Raw genomic sequence first — 22,535 nt, 5'->3', positions numbered from 1 at the left:
GATCTCCCACAGACCCCACCAGGCAGCCCCTGCTCAGCGCGTTACCGCTATCACCCCATTAGCTTCCCTCATTCTCCCCCAGCTCCAGGAGACACACACAGTCAAGTCACCACCAGTCTGCATCTCTAGCATTTAAATCCTCCCTTTTTCTTTTTTCCCTTCTCTGCAGCTCAGAGCTATTTCATAAGAGAGCAGCAGCACCTTGCTGTCAAGCAGGGAGATGTTCGAGAGGGAAACAGTCTGTTTGGTGTTGCTTTAGCCCAACCGCAGCAGAAGTAACCGAAAAGGTTCAGAAAAGGAACTGAGAAAAACCGACCCCACTCAAGCAATGACAGAGCGCTTCCCTGACTAGGGACAGCAGCTGGAGGATTAAGGAAACAGCAACTAGAACATCTGATTGACCTTTAAGGAAATAAAAAATGTTTGCCAGAACAATGCAGGCAGCAGGAGAGCGCCCAAAGGCCAGGCAAACAGTAGCCAGGGCAGTGGTTAAGGGCAAACTGCGTACAGGAGAGATGGCAGCTCCCAAGGACTCCCCCCACCCCAAAAGGAGCATCAGCATTCAGTGCAGCTCTCTGCCCCCACCAGCTCCTCTCTAACTGCCTCTCTGTGTCGCAGGGAACGTACGCCCTCTTCACTCTTCCCCAGGAGACCAGATCAGGCAGGAGTGCTGATTTCAACAGCACTCATGTTTAGGAGTGTCTCAGAGAGAAGCAGCAGCAAAAGCATACTACAAGAACAAGACTGCAAGGTCCCCTGGGAGCTACTCCTGTTTACACAGGGAAGCCGTAACAGTGCATTACCCACTTATGCCCGCTCCCAAGAACTCACCTCATGATGCTCAATCAGCAAAGGCTTGTTTGAGTGACAGCACATTGCTGACCTGGCTGCAGAAGACATGCTCCACTTTGAGCAACCCTGGGGCAGCGTGAGATGGGCAGGAGCAGCAGCAGAGGGGAAAGCACCCTATCCATCCCACTGAAGTTCTCCAGCGAGTAAGTGAGAACAGACAGGCACAAGAATCTTTGTAACTTCCCCAAACCCATCCATTACGGTCTCAACAGCAGCTCCCCAGCAGATTTTTGCTGCCAGCCCATGCCTTCCCCACACACCTGCTGACACCCCAACACATAATTTTTCAGTTCTCACTAAACTCTCTCTGCCCCATCCGACAGGTGAGGTTAGCATGTTCTGCCAGAGGGATTCTGCTTCTTCATCAACCCTGCCCCAGCCCTTGCAACTTCTGAACTTCCCAAAAGTCACTCGGAAAGAGGATTTTTGTAGTCAAAAGGCCCTGTCACCTCAGAGTCTTTCTGGTGAAATTTCTTGGGTGGCACAGCCACCAGGACTGGTGATCAGACACAACGGCCTTCCCTTGGAAGCAGAGAGCGCCCCTTCCCAACATATGTGCAGTGGTGCCTTATAAGAAAAACTTCTAAGACAAAGAAGCAGAAGAAATATGTTGTGGTGGACTGAAAAACAAGATGCAAGGGTTCAAGCCTCACCTCTAGCACAGTCCCAGATTTGCCATGACCTCGACACACCTCCTTTGCAAGTTACGGGAACTAGTTCAGCCCCTCCACGTTTACCTTAAGCTCCAGTCTTCAAAATGACACAAAACAAGAGACACCCTACTGAGCTAAGCACGGCTGCCCCAGCAAATACAGGGTTCCACTTACATGCTCTGTTTTACACAACAAGAGCCTTCAGAGAGTTCTCTGGAAGGAACTGTGCGCAGGAGGTGTAGGGCTCACAAACAAGGCACCAGCCTCCAGCTGCTACAATTCATTTTTAATCAAAGAAGCCATTCCCAAGAAACCACTGCTCATTCCTTTCACATTCCACATTTTATTGAGTTTGGCTGGATTAAAGGGTTAGTTGTATGGTACATGAATTCAATAAATATTTAAGAACTGAATGGTGAAGCCCCATCGCATTAGAGCAGGGAGTTAAGTACATGGATAAGTAAAAATGTATTACTTCGAAAAGATCCAATAACTAGCTGCGGTGGATAAATGTAGCTCTCCAAAAAAAAAAAGATTGTGTGTGTGCTTCAGAAGGCCTTCTAGCCAAGGGCAGCATGGAAGCCCATTACCAGAAAACTGATAAATTAAGAGTAGGTTTTCCATGCAAAATAAAATGCACTGCAACAGTTCTGCCATCCCCTGGTCAAAACTGAAAAGGAGTATTTACCAAGTGCAATGCTCTGCCTTGTCAGGCTGGGATGGAGATGAACTCTCCAGGCAGCAACACACCTACCACCAGTTTGCTCCTTGAAAAAGCTTTTTGAAAAGGGAACAGGAGGGGACAAGGAGTAAGAAATGGTGGGAGAAGGGTCTCATTGGCAGATGGGCATACACTCCAGCTTTCTAACCTTAACATAAATTGCTCCTTTGCCATGACAGGCAGCACAGCAAGCATACGACACACCCAGCCTAGGGATGTTTTCTTGCTGCCTGTCTTTCACAGAAAAGAAAAAAATACCATTCAGGTCTGCTTCTTTCTCTGAAGACACAAGTAACAGTTTTTAGTAAATGAAAAGAACTGTCTGAAGACCCCAGGACTGATCTTTAAGGTAAGTGCCATTAGCACTTCCCCTGTCTGTTCAGAAGTCCTGCCTATAGGGTTCAATGTAAAACCATGCAAGAACACTTAACTTTTCAGAAAGCTCAGCTACAAAAGCAATATACAAACTTCTCATGCACCCTATCCATACCTGTGCACCAACCCCCAAGTGGATGGGGAAGCTACAACAACACTATTGTGATTGCCCCTCCCTGCCACAGTTCCAGCAAGCCACTACATCCTGAAGTAACACTAGTTGTTTCTATCTTAGAAAGACTCCAGGCAGGTGAAATGGCTTTGCTGGTACTGCAGGGTAGATCCATTAGGAGCCACACATTATACACTCATCCCGGTTCTCCAGGGAACACACCATGGCTGCTTTATTCCTCTCCTTCTCTTCCTCTTCCCTGGAGGCCTTCTCTCGCTCTCTGAGTTTCTCTTTGTTCAGGGTGAACTGGATGGGGTTAGCAGCTGGTTTTGTCCTTAGATAGTACATGCCAGTCTTCAGACCCTGCAGAGCAAAAGCATGAGTCTAAGAGCTGGAATCAGCTGGAGGTCAGGCGAGTAATACAGCCAAACTCTGAACTGCTGAGGCTGACCTCCCTTAGCCCATACCGCTGTACTGGCCTCAGAGTCACATCTAGCAGTAGCCAGGACTAATGGGAGCAACGCTACAAGCATCCACAGCTTTACTGCTTTGGAGAGATGTTCCACTAGTAACACCAGATTCATGGAAGGAAACAGCCGTTTACCCTTCTAAGAATCAGAGAGACCAACTTTTCATGAAAGAACTTAGCAGCCTGCATCTGCTCTCTGTTCTGAACACGCCTCCCACCCACCCCTCCCAGATACCTGCTTCCACCCATAGAAGTGCATGCTGGTGAGTTTGCCGTAGTTGGGTTCTGCAATATGGATGTTGAGAGACTGGCTCTGGTCAATGAAAGCGCCTCTGTCTGCTGCCATCTTGAGGACAGTTTTCTGGGATATCTCCCACACTGTCTTATAGAGCTGTTTCAAGTCATCAGGAATCTCAGGTATATTCTAAAAGGAAGAGGGAAGAATTTTCCAATGCAGTGTAACCAGTGACAGCCCAAATGTTCACTTTTTTGAAAAAATTTAACAAATACTATTTGATTTTATAAATCGGATTCTTCACCAATTGCTGAAACTTCAGCAGTCCTGACCAGAACTAAGGCTTTTTACAGCCCAACTCTATCACTGAATCCAAGCATCCCGATTCTGAAAGCACACAAGCGTAAAGAAACCTCAGTTGCTGAAAGAGGACAGCTTCTTCCAGGAAATTTGAGAGAAAAAGCTGTTTGCAAACAGACCATTACTGTTTTGCCCTGAATAGGTCTTACAAAGAGCAACCCAACAGCTAGTACTCCCTCAAACTTCAAGGTGGACGCACTTTGTTAGCACGCATGATACCAAGCGTAACAGCCACAGTAGCATTTCAGACTCCACAGCATAAATGATTCATCCCACGCAGACTTCTACATGTAACTTCTGGATCTGGATGTCACATACTCAGCTACTCCCTGCTACAAAATTACCCCTTTATAATCTTTATGATAAATGGGAATCCAAACATTTGCAGAACCTGCCTAAAGTAAAGCAGCCTGACTCAGTATTTGTTCTAGCAAACCAGCACATTTCCATTGGCCTTCTCGATCACACGGGCAGGCTCCAGCAGGAACAGATTATCGCTGAGCTCAGGCACATCCCCTCGTATTTCTAATGGAAATGCCACACATTGCAGCTTTTCCTCCACAGGCTAGCTGAGTCACTCATACAGCAGACCTCAAAAGCACTCCGCAGCAAAACAGCCCCCCTGCCAGCACCTCACAGACTAGTTGAGTCCCTGCACTTTTCTCCCTGGTTTCTCACACGTACCTGGATAGAGCCGTTGTGGGCAATGATTTGGTTTTTCATCCCCTCATTCCACAGGCCCCTCTCTGTGAGATCTTTCAACAAGTGCGGATTCACCACCTGCAAGGGGCAAAGCCCAAAGAATGAAAGCACTGTATATTCTCATCTATACGCCCTACCTTATGGTGCAGCTACACCTTCCCAGAGGAGGCAAATCCAACGCACGCAGTTTGTAAATGGTTAAGTAAGACCTTGTATGGTACTGACAAAGTTTGACTTGTCAGTCAGCACTGAGGCCAGACTAGGCACCAGGTTAAAACAAGGTAACAGTTGTGAGATGCTGCTGGCCACAGCAGATGACAACAGAAGGCTGGCTGCAATGCCTAGCTGGCACCAGCCCAGGGCTGAACTAGTAGGACAGTAATGAGAGAAGCTACTAGACATTACAAACGAGAAAGGGCAGTGTATGAAACTCCCCCGCATGAAGAACGCCAAGAGATGTGAAAGGGAGAAATTTGGGTTTACCAGGGCCGCTGACCACAACCTGAATTACTAAATAAGTAAAATCACTAGGACTGCGGTCAGAAGGGGAAAGAACAAAAGAGGTGCAGGCTGTTTATCTAGGAAGAAAAAACAGTGAACTTTTGCTTGCTGGGACTGGGGACAACTGTCCAGCAGCCCTGCACCTGACCTGCAGAGCAGGTTAATAAACCTGTTGTTCTGACCTCACTACACACGCCTGATTTGATCCTGCAGTCAGGAGGAAATGGGAGTGCTTTCTCTAACATCGATGAGGGGACACCTCAGAGGGGACGGACAGACCAGACCCCCCAACAGTTAGATATTCCCCTGGCCTCACATAGAGGTCTTTGCTAATTCCAGCCTCCAGAACTCATATTGTTTCTCCTTCCTGAACAGCAGACCCCTCTGCATCTGCAAAGCTTTTACATGACCTCTTCAGATCTCTTCAGCACTTTACATCCAATACAGCTCTTTCTTCAAGACTGTGCAAAGCAGCACTGTGGCCTCAGTTACTCTTCCCATAGCATGCATGTCCCTTCAATAACTTTAGTAATCATCATTCGTTTAGCAATTTCTCCTGCAGGCCATCTTGAAGACCTCATAAAGGTTTTTTCCAGTCAAAAGCAGCACTTCTTTACAATTCTGAGTATTCCACAATGACTGCTGTGGAATAAGCAAAACTGTACTACTACAGTATGTAGTACAGGCCTGACGTTCCCCTTGGTGCTTTTGGCCTTCAACATAAACATCCAACTGAACAGTTACCAAGTGTGTGGCCTCCATCTTGTCTTCCTAAGCAGCGAAAGTCATAAAAGATATGAAAACAGGAAAGCTCTTTCACACAACATACCTGAAACTCTCCTGAGAGGACTCTGCGTGTGTAGATGTTACTGGTGTAGGGCTCAATGGATTCGTTGTTGCCCAAGATCTGAGCAGTGGAAGCAGTTGGCATGGGAGAAAGGAGAAGGCTGTTTCTGACACCATATCTAATAACAATAGTCAAGAGTTAGAAAGCTTCGACCATGTGAGACAAGACAGAAAAGACCCAAGAACAACAGAGTTTATATACTGTCTGCAAAGAGCAAGAGGGCCAGTATAAGGAACTCTGGGCTCACACGCTCAGAAATCTCACTTCTCAGTAACCTGCAAACCCTCAGATTACCTGCAGTAAAAAAAAGGAAGCTCCACTAAACTTGTAACGTGGGTCAACATGGAAGTGTAACTAAAGCCTTAGCTATTTTTGCCTTTAATCAGAGGCTTTCCCAAATTATTTAGTCATGAGAAAAGGCAGAGGAAAAAAACCCAAAAAATCTGTCAGGCACTCCACAACTCCACAGCACCCAGGCAAAACCAAAACGAGCAGCCCACGAAGAGCCTGAGAACTCTCCATACACAAGACAGAGACAGATTTACTGAATTTTAAAATTAGAGCCATACAAATTGAAGAAATTCATTACAGGCACTTCAGCTTTAACAATTCCTTTAACAATTTAACAATCTTCAGGATGTTCAAGGCTCAGCTGCTTTTCCATGTCAGCTCCCAAAGAGCTTTTCCATGAGCTCCCAAACCCAACTGACACTGTCCCAACTCATCACTACATTTGTTTAACAGGTACACAAACCATTCTGCTGATTCATTCAAGATGAAGTAAGAGCTCACCTAAACCAGTCTAGGGGGTGGGCTCTCTCTGGCTTGGGAAAAAAAAAAAAAAAAAAAAAAAAAAAAGCAAGCAGCTAGCCATCCACAAAACAGTTTTCAAGAAAGATCTACTGGGGCAAAACACATAGGACCATTTTTACCCTTCTGCCCTTTTGATTTTAGTCAGAACACAACGAATGTATTTTACATCTAATACAAACTGTGTAAGACTACTCACTTAGCAATCTTCTCCTTTAAAGCCTTCCAGTCCCAAAGATCAGATGGGGTGACCTTCCACATGTCATACTGAAGAATCTGAAGAACACAGGTATTGTCCACATTAGACTGCACTCTTTTCTCCACACTATAAATCACATTGTAAAATGACCTGTTATTCCTATTAACTATTCTCTACAATTCAGCTTCAGCAAAGCTCCTCTATCATAATCTTACACTCAATCTTTTAATTGTGCTAAAGATGACAGCCAACACAGGATGAGCCTTGCTTTTCTTTTATTGCTCTCTGCACCTCAGTTTAACTTACGCATTTCTTACTGCACTTAAGAAGCCGTATTGTGGAGGAAAACTCAAGCACCATTTGTACCGTTGTGACATTATCAGCCTAAGGTGTTTCAGTCATACATCTTCTGTATCAAAGGCCAGGCACAGTCACATTACCTGCTTTTCATAGCTTTGGCACTGACACACGACAGCTCCTGGTACTTACTCCTTTACTGACGGGAGAACCCTCATACGTTTCGTACGGTCCTTGCTCCTTGGCAAGTTCACAGCTGGCTTCCAAAGCACCATAATAAATGGTCTCAAAAATCTGCTGGTTCAAGCGCTGGGCCTCAGGACTTTCAAAAGGGTACCTCATCAAAATGAAAGCATCTGCCAGGCCCTGCACACCAATGCCAATGGGACGATGGCGTCTGTTGGAACGTTCAGCCTGCGTGGCATTCAAGCAAAGAGAATAATTACCTTTAGCACAACTACATAGAATCATAGAATAAATAAGGTTGAAAAGGACCTCTGAAAGGAATTTTTCATCCATACCATTGCCTTAACTTTTGAGCCATCCATTCTCTTGCAACAACCTGCCTTTCAACTCTGCCCAGTTCCCCACTGTTTGCTGTTTGGTGGGGCAAGACTTTGATGACCCAAATTAATTTTGTTAGAAGTGATCACCAACCTTAACTGCTCAACCTGACAAAGGAAGCCATGATATAGAAGTGAACACTAAGCACTTTCTGAAAAACAGGCCCGTGAAGACATTTCATAGAACAGAATCAGAGAATTGTTCAGGTTGGAAAAGACCTTTAAGAACATTGAGTCCAACAGTAAACCTAATACTGCCAAGTCCACCAATAAACCACGTCCCTTAGCACCACGTCTATGTGTCTTTTAAATACCTCCAGGGATGGTGACTCCACCACATCCCCATGCAGCCTGTTCCAGTGCTTGACAACCGTCTCAGGGTAGACATTTTTCCTAATATCCAGTCTAAACCTTCCCTGGTGCAGCCTGAGGCTGTTTCCTCTTGTACTGTCACTTGTTACCTGGGAGAAGAGCCTGACTCCCACCTGCTTACAATCTCCTTTCAGGAAGTTGTACAGAGCGAGAAGGTTCCCCCTGAGCCTCCTTTTGTCTAGGTTAAACAACCCCAGCTCCCCTAGCCGCTCCTTATCAGACTTGAGCTCCAGCCCCTTCCCGAGCTCTGTTGCCCACCTCTGGACACGTTCCAGCACCACCATGTCTTTCCTGTAGTGAGGGACCCAAAACTGAACACAATATTCGAGGTGCAGCCTCACCAGTGCAGAGTACAGGGAGACAATCACTGTCCTGGCCCTGCTGGCCACACTGTTTCTGATACAAGCCAGGATGCTGTTGGCCTTCTTGGCCACTTGGGCACACTGCCGGCTCATGTTCAGCCAGGCTGTCGACCAACATCTTCACATCCATTTTCTCCCAGGCAGCTTTCCAGCCACTCTCCCCAAGCTTGTAGCATTCCACAGGGTTGCTGTGACCCAAGTGCAGCAGCCAGCACTAAGCCTTGTTTAAACGCATGCATTCAAATTGTATACGCTAGAAAAATCTGATCCTCATCAGGTTTGGCTTCACACTTTGGGTATTTGTTTATTTCCTCCTCCAACACCCAGCTCTGCCGCTTGCCTTTCTATGTTCTTGCAATGCAACAAACCCTGCTCCCATTCCTCTTCAACAATTGCCAACTCTCTCCCCACTTTCCTTCCAGAAAGCAGCCTATGCACCCTCCAAAAGTGCATAAAACCAAAAAGACCGAGTTACACCTTGGGATCTTTCCAGCACTCTTTTCTCTGTTCCGCTTTCCAGTCTATTCCTAGTGCTGTTCTGTGCTTTATGGAAATCCTCACACATGAAAAAATTCCAACTGCAGAATCATCTCAAGGGGAGGCTTTTTCTACAACTGCTTTGCTAAGGAACCATTATGGGTTAAAGCGTAAGAAGCCACTAACAAGGGGTCACAAATGCAAACAGGTAGTTCATGGAACTCCCAACTATTTGCCAAAACAGGTTTACAAAATCCCTCACTGATTGCTTCCGCCCAAGACTGAACTGGGATCGCTACAGAACAGCGGGCCCTTTGTCAGCAGACACTTGGCATGCCTTCAGCCCTGTATCAGCTCAGCACTGCACTCACCTCTGGCACAGGGTAGTAGTTGATATCAATGATTTTGTTCAGGTTTCGGACAATAACTTTAGTGACCTCAGCTAGCTTCTTGAAATCATACGTATGCTCTGAAGTGACGTACATGTTCAGGGCTATAGAGGCCAAATTACAAACTGCAACCTGTGGAGAGAAAACAGTGAAAACAGGCATGCCAGCCAAACACCCCATGCAAAAAACCCACAATCTCAGTTCCAGAACACACCCTCTATCCAAACTATATGGAAACAAAAGGATCAAGCAACCTATAAGGTGGGGAAAAAACACTCCTCGTTTCCATGTTATCTTAGGAGTTGTTAAAAAGGGGTGACAACAATTTTAAAAGCATTAGTAGAAGTCAGTATCACAATAAAAATTCAGTTCTCTGGCCTGGTCAATCTTATCGCCTGCAAGCCATCCTTACATAAATGAAGCCTAACGATTTCTTTTGTTACTAGAATCTGCAGCTGATCTGAATATTAGGGCATTTTCTAACATGAACATTAATTCCAATCCCAGAAGAACTGAAAGACGTCAGCTACGATTTCTTACGCAGTGCAGGCAGGCAAGATGACTCTCCACCTCTTCTAGACTACTCAGGATTTTATGAATACTGAGTAGTTCAAAAAGCGTGAACTAAAGAACTACTAGGGGCTCAGGCAGTAGAAACTGATATGCTCAGTTACAGCAGCCTCAAGAGCTTTACTGCACAAGAAATTCTCAATGATGTACTCCTCATTTCTATGTTCTTCCTTTGCCTTTCTTTTTTGTTCACAATGCTAACATAACACATCCACAGAGCACCAAGATTAGGGTAGTACATAGGGAACTCAGGGGGAATTGTTACTAATACATAGGCCTGGAGGTAAGAGAGGCATGGTTTTACCAAATCACTAGCTGAAGAGATGCTTACATCAGCTACCAGCAAGCCAAAGAGCTCACTTCTCCCTCACACTTTCAGAGGTTCGCTTCAGTGGGTATCTTGTTTTATACCAAATCCTCCATGGGACTTGGAAGGGAGGGGAAACCCACACACAGTTAGTGGAAGAGCTGTAAGTACTTCAGTTGAAACATTCCCAGAATTTTCTTAGCTACCTGTTCCCTTCCCCAACCAACAGTCAGATACATCTTACCTTATGGAGACAGGCTGGGAGAGCTGGGGCTGTGCAGCCTGGGGAGGAGAAGGCTGCGGGGAGACCTTAGAGCAGCTCCCAGTGCCTGGAGGGGCCGACAGGAAAGCTGGGGAGGGGCTTTGGGCAAGGGCAGGGAGTGGTGGGACAGGGGGGAATGGCTTGAAGCTGAGAGAGGGGAGATTTAGGTTGGACATGAGGAAGAAACCCTTCCCCGTGAGGGCGGCGAGGCGCTGGCCCAGGCTGCCCAGAGCAGCTGTGGGTGCCCCATCCCTGGCAGGGCTCAAGGCCAGGCTGGACGGGGCTGGGAGCAGCCTGGGCTGGGGGGAGGGGGCCCTGCCCCTGGCAGGGGGTGGGACTGGCTGGTTTTGAAGGTCCCTTCCAACCCAAACCATTTCATGATTTTATAATATTCTAGAAACCTGCAACAAGAGCATGCACAGCTTTCCTAAACACTACAAGTTCCTGTTCTCCACCTACCTCATCTTTGCTGGTATACTCCACTATTTCTGTACACAGATTGCTGCATTTGATGGTCCCCAAGTTCTGCTGATTGCTCTTTCGGTTGCAAGAGTCTTTGTAGAGCATGTATGGTGTGCCAGTCTCCGTCTGTGATTCAATGATAGCGTACCACAGCTGCTGGGCCTTCACCACTCTGCGGACACGGCCTTGCTTCTCATAACTGCAAGAGGACAAATGTTGCTTAATAATTCCCAGGCTCTCCAAAACCAGCAGTGAAAGACAGTAATTTTTAACACAACATCAGGTACTCAGGCAGGCAAGACCCCATTCTCTTCTGAACTAGCCAGAAGAGTATCAGCAGGGTATCAAGACTGTCCTTGTTTAAAGAAAACAGAAATCTTTCACTGTAACATCCTACGCAACTACTTCAAAACAAAGCCATCGACCGCATTAAGCAGGGATCACTTCAGAATTTCCCTTTAACAAGCTAAAACAATCATACATACATCGTTCTATCTCCAGCAGGTCAGAGTTTGAAGCAAACAGTAAGCAGACATTCCCCATCTTTGCCCTTTTACCATCTGATAACAGAATTCACTGACCACTTACGAGCCACCACCACCAACCCGTGCATTGGCTCCCAGACACCACACTCCAAGGACAGTTCTGTGAATGGGTGACTACTACTTAAAAGTCTATTCACTTTTCTTACCTCTCATATAGTTTCTCAAATTCCTCTCCCCAAACCTCATCTAGGCCAGGACACTCATTTGGACACATTAAGGACCAGTCCTGTAAGAAGGAAAAACATTCAGAGAAAATCTTTAGGCACCTCATTAACTAAAGGCATACAACTTCATCAACAAATCCTGCTGTAAACAGGAACATGCAAATTACACTTCCCCTGCTAAGAATCCAGGAACCAACTCTGCCAGCAGACGTGGGGAAGGTGTTTTATCAGACTAGTCAGATTTAAAAAGGAATGATACAAATAGTTATGACCAAACTGCATGTTTAGTCCTGAAAGGACTGGTTCTCAAGACGTAACCTGTTTTAAAGCAAACACAAGCCATCATAAGCAGATCAATTTACTGAGAAGATTTTGATGCTTTAAGAAAATTCCAGAGTAAAAATTTAATGTAATAGTGTAAGTACATAAGTCATGGGCTGCCAGACTAAACATCGAAGCAAAGTATCCCACTGGAGTTCTCCAACTCCACTGTCTACCTACACAGCCTACTTCTCAAATATGGTGCAGCAGCTCTTTCAAGAAGCTCCTTTGCTGCTAGGAAGACAGCTCTGCAACCTTTCATGAACTCCATCCCAGGGCTGGTCACCTGTTCCTCCATTACCAGGCCTATTCTGCACCAATCAAGCTTCTTACCTGGTTGGTTTCAACTCGCTTCATGAAGAGATCAGGAATCCAGAGGGCAAAAAAAAGGTCTCTGGCTCGCTGCTCTTCTTTCCCAGTGTTCTTCTTTAAGTCAAGAAACTCAAAGATATCCAAATGCCATGGCTCCAGGTAGATGGCAAAAGCCCCAGGTCTCTGTTACATAAAACATAGTCAACATCAGAACACATTGCCCTTGGAAAGCAAATCTGCACTGCTCCCGACTGCACACAATACCATAAACTAATTGGAGGTGAGTTTTATACTCTCATTAAAGCAATTTCAGTATTTTTTGCATTACTGTTCTCTCACCTACTGCAACTGGGCCACGGTATTAGTTCCAGATTCTCAATAAAAATTATTAGTAACAAAAATACATATCCTCTGTGTAAACAAGAGCTTGATAAATCTTGGATTTACTTATTGTGTCATGCCTCCATTGGACTGTGTGAAGACAAAGGATCAAGAAGCTTTCTACAGCCTTATGCCTTAATTCACTACAGGGCATTCAAGGACTGACTAACAACCAGTGCAAGAGGCTGCTCTAACATGTGCGTATCATGTACGGGCATATACCAAAAGACATACCTGCAGGATAAAATGCATAGTGAAAGGGGAACACCAGAATGTCAACCAGGGGGGGAAATGCCCTATTTTAATTGTGTTTCATCTACAACCACTGCATCACTCACTGACGTTACTGGGTCAATCCTTCACAGATGTGGAACCTCCCTCTCTGACCTGAGGTTCCCTTCTTGACTTCAATTTAAGGGGAAGCCAGTACCTTGTTTCCACCTTGATCCACATAACGGGCAGTGTTGTTGTAGACCCTCAGCATTGGAACAAGCCCATTGGAATTTCCATTTGTCTGCAGAGGCACAGGAAAACCATCAATACTGAAAAGCAGCTGCCTGAAGAGATGGGCCTACATTTTCTGTATGTCTTCCAGCAGTCTGCAAAACTTTTATGCTGAAAGCTAGGGACTGACCACCCCCATCAGTTATTTGGTATTCCCTTCCCCACACCTTTTTTACCAATAGACAAATATATATATATCGGCTACTGGTCCCACAGTTTAAAAAGATGTACCTCCTAACTTCTTCCTCTACACTGTGTAATCTAGAGGTTTGCAGAGGTTACATATGCTGTGACAAAAAAAACCAAACACACATTCAGAGATGATCTTGGGCAGTTAAAGACGTACAAAAAGGAAAAGAGCTAATGCACAAGTCTCTAAGTACATCTCTAGGTTGCTCATACATAAATAAGCTGGAATTGTCTGATCAAACAGTGGAATAAGATCCTCTTTTTAGAAGGACTTCTATTAGGAGGCCAAAACACAAAGGAAAACCAACCTTTTTGCCTTAGAGCATACTGGAAAGGGAAGGACTACTGAGCTAGACAAGCTGCTGTGTTAAACTGACTGGTAGAAGCAGCATTGATCTGGCAACCAAAATACAGAGATTTCCTGAAACCAAGAGGTTAACCTCTGCTGGGAACACCATCTGCACGCTCACCCCAGCAATATAGCTGCCCGTGGCTCTGATACAGCTCACAGCAAGGCCAATCCCACCAGCAGACTTTGAGATCAGTGCACACTGCTTGAGAGTGTCATAGATTCCTTCAATGCTGTCATCCTTCATGCACAGCAGGAAACAACTAATGAAAACAAATAGCTTTAGCATACAAAGATTAAAACAAAAAGTCAAGAAGTATTTCACCGAGGCTGCAGTAAAACACAGGTAAACACTGAATCTTTAACATGCTATGCAAAGCAAATAAATGAAGCAAAACCATAGGTTGCAAAGTGGAATACAGGATAGTTTTATAAAAACATCATGAGCAATAGTTGTATTACCTAAACGTGTGTTGTTGAAGCAAAAGGTTTTTAGAGTCTTTTCAGTTATGCTTACTACTTTTAGAAGGTTTTAGAAAACAATTACCAAGATTTGTTTTGTAATCTACAGAAGACTACGCACATAGGTACCTTTTAAATAAAATATAGTCATGTAAACATTACCATTGGCTTTAGAAGCTTACAGAAACCTATGTATTTTTCCCCAAAGACTACACTAGGTAACAGGTTAAATTTGACAGCAACTTCTCAAAACTTCATAGAACAATCACAAAAACACAGCTACTCTTTTCAGAAGATGTGAAACTATTTCATTTGAACAGACCCGATCTCCAAAACTTTATCTTCTCCCAGTTATGCACTAAGCAAACTTGAAAGCCAAAGGTACCTGGAAAGTTGAGGCCGGTTGGTACCTGCATTGAATAACGTGGGGGAGGCATGGGTAAACCACCTTTCAGAGAGAAGATTGTAGGTTTCAATTGCAGCATCAATGTCATTTTTGTGGATCCCCACCGATACTCTCATCAACATATGCTGAGGACGCTCAGCAACTGAATGCAAAAAGCAAAGAAGAAAACAGAATGTCGGTGTGACATTTACTATTGGTACAGACAGACGTAGAGGTCATGGCAATAAGCTACAAACAGCATGCAGTGGGCCACTTGAGAGCCATAGTTTTCATAGAATCACAGAATAAACCGGGTTGGAAGGAACTCCAGGAGGTTGCCAGTCCAATCTCGGGCCCAAAGAACAGTCAGCTGAGAGAGTCAGAGCAGTCTGCTCAGGACATTACCCAGCAGAGTTTTTCAAAACTCAAGGACAAGGACCGCATAACCCTGCTCAACAACCTGCTCCAATGCGTGACTGTTCTCATGGGGCACACGGAGAAGCGAACACACAGCTGTACTAACAGTTAAAATCCAATCAAATATCCAAACCTGCATCCAATTGCTAAGTTTATTATATTACAATTAACCTCTCATCTTTCCGGTGTCCTAGGATTTTCATGCTAAGGACCTGCAATAACTGGCACAGATAGCCCAGTAGCTCTTTCAAGTTTAAATTTATTAGAAAGTGCTTAGCGTTATGAAACAAGTCCACAGCGGGACACGACCTGCTTCATCTTCTACATCCCAGATAACAGGTAGCTTTCAAAGCACAAAGGTCCTTAGAACAGAGAGGTGAAGTACAGCTGTCCAGGTCACACTGCCATTATTTGGAACACTCAAGTAAATTTGCCACAGTGCTGCTCTTTAATGATCAGCTGTTCCCCTTGCAAGCATACCACTGCCACCAAAAAAATGCTAGATTCTTAGCCTAAGGAAAGAAGTTGCACATGCCCAGAGAAAACCTACTACGAATGTTTTGCTATTTTTTTTAAAAACAGTACATGGTGCTTTTACCGGAATGCTATAGGGAAAGCTGTGAGGTAGCCTATTTACCTCCTCAACCCCTAGTCTGAGCCATGCATGGTCTTGATTTTAAATACTATTTTAAGTTGATACAGACAGTTCTTACCTTTTGAGTTGATTTTCAGCAAGTAGGAACGTTCTAGAGTCTTAAAAAGAGGGAATGAATTTTAGTAGACAGACAGTTTTTAAAAAAATCCTATTAACTCCAAACTTAAGTATCTTCATGCTCCTTAACCTGGGCTTCAACAGAAGCACCAGCCCTGCACTCCAGTCCCCCTCTTGTTAATGACATAGGGTATTAGGTGACTAATGACTGAAAAAAAAACCAAACAGAAGTCCACTGTGAGATTCCAACACTGAGGAGTCTATACTTTGGATTATGGAGTGGTAGTAGTGCGTGCAGTTGCAACATTCACCGCTACCTCTCAATGCACAGTGAATGAAGGGTAGAAGAAAAGGGAGTTCTTGTTCTCCACAACCCTGTCCCTTCTTAAAGTATTGTCCGTTGTGCCACAAGCATGCTTTCCAGACAACCTGTATCACAGTCTGCAGTGCTGGGTGTCGAACACACAAAATTAGAAATATGGCAATGCTGCAACTAGAGCAGATGCTTGGATTAAGCTTGGATTACATCAGTAATTAGAGGATGTCAAGAATTTCATACCTATATACATATAGAAACACACACACGCATTCAAGGTCCCCTCCTTCCGTCCTTGCCTATGCTGCTTCCACAGCTGCTCTGCTCTTGACACGCACTAGACGTTTCCTCATTGCAGACTACTTCCCCCAGACTAGAAGGCACCATATCAGATGTGTCAATGGAAACTCTAGGTGAAGACCCCCAGTTCTTAGATTCACAAGAACTACCTGAAGTACCCAGTGCTATGGAATTGTGAAATACTCTCCAGCTAACTCTCCAGAGAGCCCACTGCATCGCACACTAAAACAACTAGGCAAAGAACAGTATGTTGTGAGGGGAGCAGGAGGAGCAGATGGTGGGGGCACAGCAGACTGGACCGGTTGTCGGAGAGATGTGCCAGCAGCATGGAAGAAGACAAATGCGTGGGATGACACACTGAGAACAACTGTTACACAAAACAATGGGGAAAACCCAAAATCCCTTTTTTGGTTTATTAAAATTTAGATTACTTCCTTGAGGAATTGCATGAGCTGGGAAGCTTTCAACAACATTCAGTTGCTATTTACTGCGAAACAGTTAGAGCCCAAGAGTTAAAATACTACAGCAGCCAAGGGTACACAATGAGGCCAAGAAGAAAGTACATGATTCACCTAGTTAGGCAGCTGCTTTGTGCAGGTACTCTTCGTTTTTTAACAAACTCATTAACGTCCCACCTACTCCATTTGCCCTCCTTGCCCAAATCTAGATGGTTCCACAACTATTCTCACTCTTCCCACAAGACTCAGCTCCAGGACAGTATCAAAACAGCTGTCTTCATTATCATGAGTAATGTGCTTTTTACCTTAAAACCAAAATAGTTGTAGGAGAAGTCTCTGTCATAGATAATGGCAGAATTCAGGCGCTGAAAGGAAATAATACAGAGAAAAATTTACATTTACAGCCTTTTTGTGCCTCACGTTAAGGTATAATAATGCTATCATTGTTTGGCATTTCTGGCCTCAAAGATCTAGTGAAACTGACATCACATCAGAGGAATAAAGTAGGGAAGAGCACTTAGCTTGAAACAACAAATGCACAGTTTTAACAAATTTTTTCCAAGTATAATGCACAATTGTTGGCTACATCTTAATGAAATCTAACTAGACACTAAGAAACACAACATAGAATGAAAATACAAACGTGACTTCCTCGTAAGCACAAAGACCTGAAACAACCTGAAGTCAGAAATCAAACATCAACTCCCCCTTTTGTGCAAACAAAACAGATTGCTACATCAAAAGGTACTTTTCCTCAAAATTAATCGGTTCCGCTGATCATGACTACAAGGACATCCAAGAAGATTCTAATTCAGAAACATCCTTACATGAAGGAAATTCCTACATCCTCTCTTTTAAACTCTCCAAAACAGTGCAATTACCACCTGCACTGGTTTCTGCATTGTCTTTCTGTCCTAAAGCAAACATGGCTCACTTAAAAAATAAGAAAAATAAATTATTTGAACTAGTTCACTGAATTTTTAAAACTGAAAAAGTGAAAAAGTGAAAAAACCATTACATACATCTTTGTTGGCCAAAACTATGTCTAGAGTTTCTTTGGAGACCATTGGTGAGTGCTTCCCATTGTGAGGGTTTATGTAGTTGTAGAGATCATCCATCACATCTGCAACAGAAAGGTATTTAAAAAGAAGGACAACCACACACATATATGCATCACCTGCCATTTGTTTTTAAGGATTTAACAGGCAGGACTACCCATCCTCTAAAACAACGCCCTCCAGCTCTACAAGCGTGAAACTTTTGTTCTATTTGCTCAGTACTATTACTAATCTGTTAACTTTAAAAATGCACTTCTCTTACAATGCTTTTTTAATAGAATTTATAACACATAACAAATGGAAAAGAAAGTGGGTGCAACCTAATTTCAATCAGTTACATTTTTCATCAATCTACTTATACAGATACCTTTCACAAAACAGGCAATTTCATATTCCTTGTGACACGCCTAAGACTCATGTTTTCCATCTCCATGGCATTTTTAGTTAGCCTGGGTACTTAGTAACTTCTGCTTCAGAAAGAGATTTCCCTATTTATATCCCCTGAAACTCCTACTCCCTTTCTGACTAATTGCTATGCAAGTGCCCCTGAAGAGACTTACCACTGAATACTTTCTTAGTTTCTTTGTGCAAATTGGACACCGCAATCCTTGCTGCCAGGATAGCATAGTCCGGGTGTTTGGTGGTCAAGGTTGCGGCCGTTTCAGCAGCCAGTGTATCCAGTTCCACCGTTGTGACACCACTGTACAGCCCCTGAATCACCTTCATGGTGATCTGGGCCTGAAAAAAGGAAAATTCTAGAGGTTAGCTACCTGTTGTTGAGGAAAAAAAAAATCCTCATGTTTCAACCATTTGAGATGTAAGATGTGCTTCACTATAAGCAGTACCATTCACCCTGTTTGAATAGAAAAGTGAATTAAAATACCAAACCCTCTCAGTGAGGTACTGACTCCTAAAATTTCAAAATAATACTGGGGCAGAAGGGAGAGTGAGGAAAGCGTGAAGAAAGCAGAAACTGCCAATCCAGAATCATTAACAGTTTTTATTCTGCACTTTCCTGAAGGCTAGGATAGAGTAGCAGCAAAGTTCATAAGGAAAAAAGCGAGATTAAAACAGTACTTGCTTGGAAGTTTTGAAACTCCAGACGAAGCTTGACTTTATCAGTTTCTGAGACATGGAAGCACTATGTTTAAAATCATTTCATGACAAGAACGAAAAAAAACCCAAGCCTGGAAGGGATACAATAGCTTTTGCTTCATGGCTTAAATTCATCTTCATCTGCCAGTTAGGACCTTTTGTGGGAAGACTTTTGCATCTACCATCTCTAAAGTATGTTCTGCTTTTCTCTCAAGCATTTAGCACTGATCTCTACAAGGAAGAGTATATTCTATACTGGAGATGGGAGGTCTGATCTAGCGTGGTAACTGCTGAATGTGCTGGAATTGTCAACAGCCTCACAAAACCAGGACCTGTAATTTTCAAACCTTACCCTCTGAAAGTAAGCACATGAGGTCAGGGATTTCTAGCATTGGCTTGTAAAGCACCTGGCACAAGAAGATCCAAGTCCAAAAGGAGAAACTCAGTTCCAGGAAGAGATGTCACACACTACTGCAGACTAAATAAGAATGCGGCACTTTGTGTAAGATTAGCTTCATTATTAAGACAGGGTTATTAAGAGTCAGGAGGAATAGGAATCTTGCTTCTGTCCTACGTCACTGAGATCAAGTCAGTATACTTTGTGTTTCAGTAATCAAGTCACTAACGCTCCTCCTCCTGCTCTCTCTCCATGGCTGAAGAGCGCTACTTTCTGGTGCAGAATGAATGTCAAGATATTTTACAGATGCAATTTAAGAAAATAGATCAATAGAGATGTGAAAAGCCTAAGTTGACAACTCCAGAATGAACACACTGGGTCTGCACATCTGTGTAAAAAAAAAAAAAAAAAAAAAAAAAAAAAAAAAAAAAAAAGTCTCACAGAGATCGGTGGATCCGCAAGGGAGTCAGCCTCTGTACAGGCTTTGGAAGGAGAAGCTTACACAAGTGCACTCAAACAAGCTTACAACATGCACTCAAAATCGTACACAGCTCGAAAAAACAAAGTAGGGATACTATAATGACAGGGGGATATTGTCAGACAGAAAGGGCACCTTATTTTATGATGAGAAGATCAAGAGCTACTTTCCATATAGTATTGCTCAGAATTTGCAGACTGAAATAGAGAGCAGTGTACCAAAACCAAAATATGTGAATTGGAGCAACCAACAATTCTTTTTTAAGCACAAGAAGCTAAATTGCTTCAACGTCTAAGGTAAAAACAATTTACAATAGGTAAACTGATTTTTCTCCCCACCACCCTCAGACTCTGTACCTGTGAAGCAAAAAAACCTCAGAACACAAACAATTAGAAGAAACACATTGTGAATGCATTTGCCCAGAATTCCTGTGCAGGCTGCCATGGCTGGCTTTTGCCAAGGAGAAGAGCTGGGTAACAATTGCTCACCACTGTCAGCTTTTAGCAGCTATCACCCAAGAGGCAGGGAACAGGACAGCAGGAAAAAGGACAGACTCACAGGATCGACGAAGTCAGCATTGAGGCCATAGCAAAGCTTCTGGATGCGCGACGTGATCTTGTCAAACATGACGCGCTCTTGACGTCCATCTGTTGGAGAAAAGGTTGCGATCACAACAGCTCCCATTACAATAAAGAACGAGTTAAGCACAGTATCCTCCTAACCTAGCACCTCACACAAGAGGCCAGCCCTCTTTTAGGGAAGCCTGGGATGGGAATCACCAAGGACAACCCGCTTATGTTCTCTGTTTAGGCCCAAGACTACCCCTCCACCCCAGCATGCTCCTGCTGCAGATGATCTACTCCACACGGGACCCCTCACTCAGAGGCACAGGTCTCAGTATCGTGAGGAAAAACAGGGACCTCCCACCACTTCAAGAAGGGTACAACTACGCGCTACAGGGCCAAGAAATTCCCACCCCACTACACCTAAAACTTTGCATAAATGCAATTCTCGGGACCACCGCTGCAGATGGGGAACCCAGGTGAGGGCCACCTTAGCCCCCCTGTCCCCCAAAGACTGGGGTTTCCTCCTCTGGCCGAACACTCTCCTTTGATCAAAGGTGTGGGGACCAAGCCCAGACCACGTTGCCATGGTGGGTGGAGGATGTCTCCCAAAGCAAACCGAGGGGTCTCACCCCTCACTCTCAGTGTCATTGGGGGAGCTTCCTCACTACTCCAGGGTCCCTGCAATGCAGATGGGGTGCTATCCTCTCACTCTTGGTGCCATGCAAGCTGCCCCCAAAGCACAGGGGATCCCATCCTTCCACATCCCATGAGGAACCCTCTGAAAACAGAGTAGGGGTCCCCATCTGCTCACTTTAAGTGCCAGAAGAAGGACCCCCAAAGCAGAGGGGGTCCCATCCCCTCACACCAGACACCATTAGAGGGACCCACCCAAAGCCATGGGGATCCAGTGTCCACTCACATCAGGCGCCACGAAAGGGATCCCCCAAAGCAGAGGGGGTCCCGTCCCCTCGCACCAGATGCGAGGAGAAGGACCCCCCCAAAGCAGAAGGAGTTACCCCACCCCCCTACACTCGGAGCCATGAGAGAGACCCCCACCCCAGAGGAGAGGGGCGACCCCATCCCCTCCCCTGCGGTGCGGAGGGAAGTCCCGTGCCCGGCCGGTGCCCCTCCACGGCGGAGGGCTCTTCCTCACCCCGCTTGACGACGTGCATGGCGGCGGTCGGCGTCCCGGGTCTCTCAACGGCTCCTCAGCGCCAAGCGCGGTCCAAGCGCTTCCCGCTCCCGCCAACTGCACTGACCCCGCTGCGCCGCCGTAGCGCTCCACCCCTCCGGCTGAGGCTCAGGGCGACATCTTGCCTCCGGGCACTGTCTCCGTCTTTGTGCTCTTCCCCCCACCGCCAACGACTTCAGCGCTGCCTTTCACCGTTAGCGCAGACTCCTCCCTTCCTCCATCCCTACCTTCCCCCGACCCCTTCTCCCGGGAAACACCACCCCGCCGGGGAACAACACCCCGCTTGCCCGCTTCCAAGATGGCGACCGACGGCCCGCCTCCCACGGCAGGAGGCGGTGGGACGGGAAAGGGCGGTGCACGCCGGCTCCAGGGCGGGACGTATGGAGCCCGCCAAGGGACAAAACGCCCTCATCCTGCGATAAGCAATATAGCAGCAACAATAGCAATTACAATTATGATAAAGCAAGGCCCAGTTTCGGAACGAGAGGCGGTCGCCCCCAACCCCCTTTCTGCCTGTACCCCACACAGAACGCCGCCCCCCTGGGGCAGAGGCCTGTACGGGCATGGTGGCCCGTGCACCAGCATGGCACCCAGCCCAGGCTCTCCTGCCAGCAGGCTGGGGCCATGGGCAGGAGGGGAGCTGGCCCTGTCAGGAGAAATGCCTCTGGGGGACACACAGTCCCCGGAGGGCTCTGAAGGCCGGCAGCGGGGGACACTGAGCTGCCATTCCCAGCCAAAGCGGCGGGTGCCCCAGCTAAGGGTGACATCAAGGGCACACATCCCTCCACAAAGACCTTCTGGGATGTTAAAGAAAACTATAATTGCTCTTACAACATTAGGACTGACAATGTTGATGAGGGTCACCCTCCCCTGTGCTTCAGGAGGGCAAGCCTTCTCCTGTGGGCATCCACCATCTTCTGCAGTGCTCGCTCCTTGCAGCGGCAAGGGAATCGCAGAATCACAGCATGGCTGGGGTCAGAATGCACCTCTGGAGACCTCCAACCCAACCTCCTGCTACAGCAGGTTCACCCAGAGCA

General features: G+C 45.6%; 1 protein-coding gene across 1 annotated transcript; it reads right to left on the bottom strand.

The window, feature by feature from the left end:
• Positions 1-1,828: 1,828 nt before the first annotated feature.
• On the bottom strand, positions 1,829-21,779 carry RRM1 (ribonucleotide reductase catalytic subunit M1). Its single transcript, XM_037377400.1, has 19 exons — positions 21,460-21,779; positions 20,299-20,387; positions 18,331-18,508; positions 17,735-17,835; positions 17,018-17,077; positions 15,640-15,679; positions 14,510-14,672; positions 13,784-13,925; positions 13,051-13,134; positions 12,261-12,422; positions 11,589-11,668; positions 10,895-11,096; positions 9,279-9,428; positions 7,326-7,547; positions 6,837-6,913; positions 5,810-5,945; positions 4,462-4,557; positions 3,418-3,606; positions 1,829-3,076 (listed from the first exon to the last, which is right to left on the bottom strand). Exons 1-19 carry the CDS (start codon positions 21,476-21,478, stop codon positions 2,888-2,890), a joined length of 2,379 nt encoding a protein of 792 aa, XP_037233297.1. The 5' UTR covers positions 21,479-21,779; the 3' UTR covers positions 1,829-2,887.
• Between the last annotated feature and the right edge of the window lie 756 nt (positions 21,780-22,535).

Source organism: Falco rusticolus, chromosome 2 (assembly GCF_015220075.1).
Source record: "Falco rusticolus isolate bFalRus1 chromosome 2, bFalRus1.pri, whole genome shotgun sequence".
NCBI classification, from domain to species: Eukaryota; Metazoa; Chordata; class Aves; order Falconiformes; family Falconidae; genus Falco; species Falco rusticolus.
The sequence above is the reverse complement of the archived record's forward strand: the minus strand, read 5'-3'. Positions and strand labels throughout refer to the sequence as shown.

Bases quoted from the DNA above. Each gene is read 5' to 3' on its own strand.
- RRM1 (XM_037377400.1), bottom strand. The intron at 11,097-11,588 runs GTAAGAAAAGTG...GTCCTCTTGCAG, and splicing joins TTTGAGAAACTATATGAGAG to TTATGAGAAGCAAGGCCGTG. The intron at 4,558-5,809 runs GTATGTTGTGTG...TGCCCCTTGCAG, and splicing joins TCCTCTCAGGAGAGTTTCAG to GTGGTGAATCCGCACTTGTT.